Raw genomic sequence first — 3,617 nt, 5'->3', positions numbered from 1 at the left:
GTGTGAGCCACTGTACCAGGCCTGTGTATATACTTTGAAGTTCCCTTTCTTTTCCCTTTTATTCCCTTTGAATAAAGTTGTAAATTTGTAAGTTCTTGTTTGATTATTTTTTGGCCTTGCAAGTTCAGTAATAGAGGATTCATATTATGCCATTTTTAGTAGCTGAGTTTGCTAGTCCTTTGTTGATCAAGCAAAGAGATTATATATATATGTACACATATATATGTAAAACATGTAACATTTTATGTATATATTAAAGCCTGTGTAATGGTAACTTTTGCCACTCAGAAGGGAGACATGTTGTGTTAATTAAATAATTTATCATTTCTGTTTATTGATTTTTGTGTGTTTTTGTACAGGTTGCTTTCCTGTTGCTTCTTTGATATCGTTTCCTAGACCCTGCTCCATGATCTAACTCAAAATTTTGAAATGAAGATGGAGGAGGCAGTAGGAAAAGTCGAAGAACTCATTGAGTCCGAAGTCCCACCAAAAACATCTGAACAAGAGACAGCCAAGGAGGAAGATGGCTCTGTAGAGCTGGAATCTCAAGTTCAGAAAGATGGTGTTGCAGATTCTACCGTTCTTTCTTCAATGCCCTGCTTGTTGATGGAACTGAGAAGGGACTCTTCTGAGTCTCAGTTAGCATCCACAGAGAGTGATAAGCCGACAACTGGCCGAGTTTATGAGAGTGACTCCTCTAATCACTGCTTGCTTTCCCCTTCCTCTAGTGGTCACCTGGCTGATTCAGATACATTGTCTTCTGCAGAAGAGAATGAACCCTCTCAGGCAGAAACAGCTGTAGAAGGAGACCCTGCAGGAGTGTCTGGTGCCACAGTTGGTCGCAAATCTAGGCGGTCCCGATCTGAAAGTGAAACATCAACTATGGCTGCCAAGAAAAACCGGCAATCTAGTGATAAACAGAATGGCCGTGTTGTCAAGGTCAAAGGTCATCGGAGCCAAAAGCACAAGGAGAGGATCAGACTACTGAGGCAGAAACGGGAGGCTGCTGCGAGGAAGAAATACAACCTGCTGCAGGACAGTAGTACCAGTGATAGTGACCTGACTTGTGACTCAAGCACAAGCTCATCAGATGATGATGAAGAGGTTTCAGGGAGCAGCAAGACAATCACTGCAGAGATACCAGGTAGAGGATGTTTTTTAAACTGACTGTAGAGCACCTGATGGCATTTCTCAGCTGTAAGGCTCAGTTAGATGAGTGACATTTGAAAAAATCCCGGAGATCTGCAGCTCTGTAAATTTGAAGACTGCAGTCTATTAACAAGACATGGCCAAATTTAAAAACCTGTTCTGAGGTTTCCAGTGCACTTTAGCACATGAGCAAAAAATAAATAAATAAATGGTTAATTATAGGGACAAGATTATTTTTAAGTAATGGAATTTCTCACAAGTCTCTCTGTAACACATGACCTGAACTCCCATCATTGCCTTTTTAGTACTGCTTAGATTTAATACTCACTGTTCAGCGTAATTACTAAGTACATTTTCCTCAGGAATAGGCACCTTGCTTTATTATATATCCACTGCACTCAAGGTTATAGTGTCTGAAATAACATGGTTTTTCGTTAAATTTTTAAACAACTGTTCCTCCTGAAATGGTAGCTATATTTGTTCCCCCCAGATGCAGTGCATGATAAGCTCGTTATCTTTGTTGCACATCTTTCTTATCTTCAGTTGTCACTCGCATTGGAAGACGTATGTTTTGCATAACTCCCCCAAATCCTTCAAGCTTTAGAAGGTTTGTTAGAAATCTGCTTGTTTCAGCTATCATTGGTATAAGAATCTGTAATTTATTACATGTTTAACAGATCTGCTTTCCCCCTATTATCATATCTGGTATTGTATACCACAAAGGCAGTCTTGAGATTTCATAGTGGAAGATGATAACTGAATGGTTCTTCAGTGGTGAATTCTCATTATTAAAGAGACTTACAATCAGGAACATTTTGTAAACTACGTGGCATTTAATAGATCATAATAGCATTATTTATTGCTATATTAAAGAAGGGGAAGTTTTGGTTTTAAAAGTATCCTGAGTGCCTATGTTTTTTTCTCCCTAGTTTTCTGACTCTACATGTGAAGACAGCATATTGCTGATATACAAAGAATATTTCAAGAAAAATCATATTGGTTAATTAAACCTATAGCTAACCAAACTTATTTGAATGCAATAACTAGAATGACTGGTTTTAAAGTATTTTATAGTTGTTCAACTTGAAATGATAAAAGTGTCATTCATATACATCTATATATTAAATATGAGTTTTAAAGTATTTAGAATTGCTTTTTACTGTTTCACTATCTTTATTGAATTCCTTTGCTATAGTTCTTTGCATTAAAACTACTGGGAAGGGGATTTAACTAAAGCTCATTAGTTAAATGCATGAGAAAAACAGACTTTAGCGTTGTAAGACTGAGGTGCTTAGAACCAGACTAAGGCAGGTGTTAGGTATATTTCGGTTTTACTTTTGTTTGTTTGTTTGCATTTTTCTGAGACAGAGTCTCATTCTGCAACTTTAAACTCATGGAATCAAGCAATCTTATTGCCTCAGCCTCTGGAGTACCTGGGACTACAGACATGTGCCACCATGCCTACCTAATTTTTGTATTTTTTGTAGAGATAGGTCTTGCTGTGTTGCTCAGGCTGATCTCAAACTCCTGGTCTGAAGGGGTCCTCTTGCCTCAGCCTCCCAAAGTGCAAGCGATTACAGGCATGAGTCACCATGCCTGGCCCAGTTTTACATTTAACAATATTTTTTAAATCCCTTTTGTTTTTTTTTTTTTGCAGTTTTTGGCCGGGGCTGGGTTTGAAACCACCACCTCCGGTATATGAGGCCACTGCCTTTGAGCTATAGGCGCCACCCTACATTTAACAATATTTTTAAGAAAGTCTTATTAGCACCTGTAAAATTGTTTATGCATTCTTATATCCTGTTCTACTCTATTAATCAAGATCATAATGGATCTCTTGATATAGTACTTAACACAGTACAGATTTTTAAAACATGTAACCACCCCAGTATTTTGCCTTTTTATGGAAAGGGTGAAAGGAGGTGAACAAAATTATTTTTGAAGATAGAATAACATTGTGGAGGTGGCATGAGAAGTGTCTTCACAGGCACTTTTCCTCTTTGGCTTACGTAGGTTATGTGCTTTGTTAATACTTTCCTAAGCTCTTTGCTAATTGACTGTCTTGATCAGTGTTTAAAACTTTAAATACCGTTGGTCTGTTATTTGTCTATTCTGAATTACAAACTAACCAAACACCAGAGTAATTAGAATTTATAATTTGGTTTCTATTGTTCATACCATTTAGCAAGTTGGTAGCCTTTGAAAATATGCAGAATTTTCCAAGGTAATCCTGGAGAATCAAATGGTAGGTTCAGGTGCAGGGCCACTCTGACTGCCTGTGCTGTGCCTTGCTCAGTTATGGGAGGTGCCATTCACCTAAGACAGTTACACATGACCTAGCCTGGCATCGCACCAAGCAACAAAGATGGAACAACCTAGAGTTTAAATATTAAGAATTTCAGTTCAGGCTCAGCGCCTATAGCTCAACCGGCTAAGGCGCCAGCCACGTACACCTAAGGTGGCGGGTT

At 38.3% G+C, this 3,617-nt stretch overlaps 1 protein-coding gene across 2 annotated transcripts in view; it reads left to right on the top strand.

Annotated features, from left to right (window-relative positions):
- Window positions 1–3,617, top strand: part of CUNH18orf25 (chromosome unknown C18orf25 homolog) — an 86,306-nt gene that overhangs the window by 37,673 nt on the left and 45,016 nt on the right. For both annotated transcript variants that reach the window (XM_003784726.3, XM_023510247.1), the window contains exon 2: window positions 360–1,144. In XM_003784726.3, the coding sequence (XP_003784774.1) occupies window positions 430–1,144 (715 nt within the window). In that variant the 5' untranslated portion in view covers window positions 360–429. The remainder of the gene's footprint in view (window positions 1–359; window positions 1,145–3,617) is intronic.

This window comes from Otolemur garnettii, unplaced genomic scaffold (assembly GCF_000181295.1).
Source record: "Otolemur garnettii isolate 467f Iridium unplaced genomic scaffold, OtoGar3 scaffold00012, whole genome shotgun sequence".
Lineage (NCBI taxonomy): Eukaryota > Metazoa > Chordata > Mammalia > Primates > Galagidae > Otolemur > Otolemur garnettii.
This window is presented reverse-complemented; position numbering and strand designations above follow the sequence as displayed.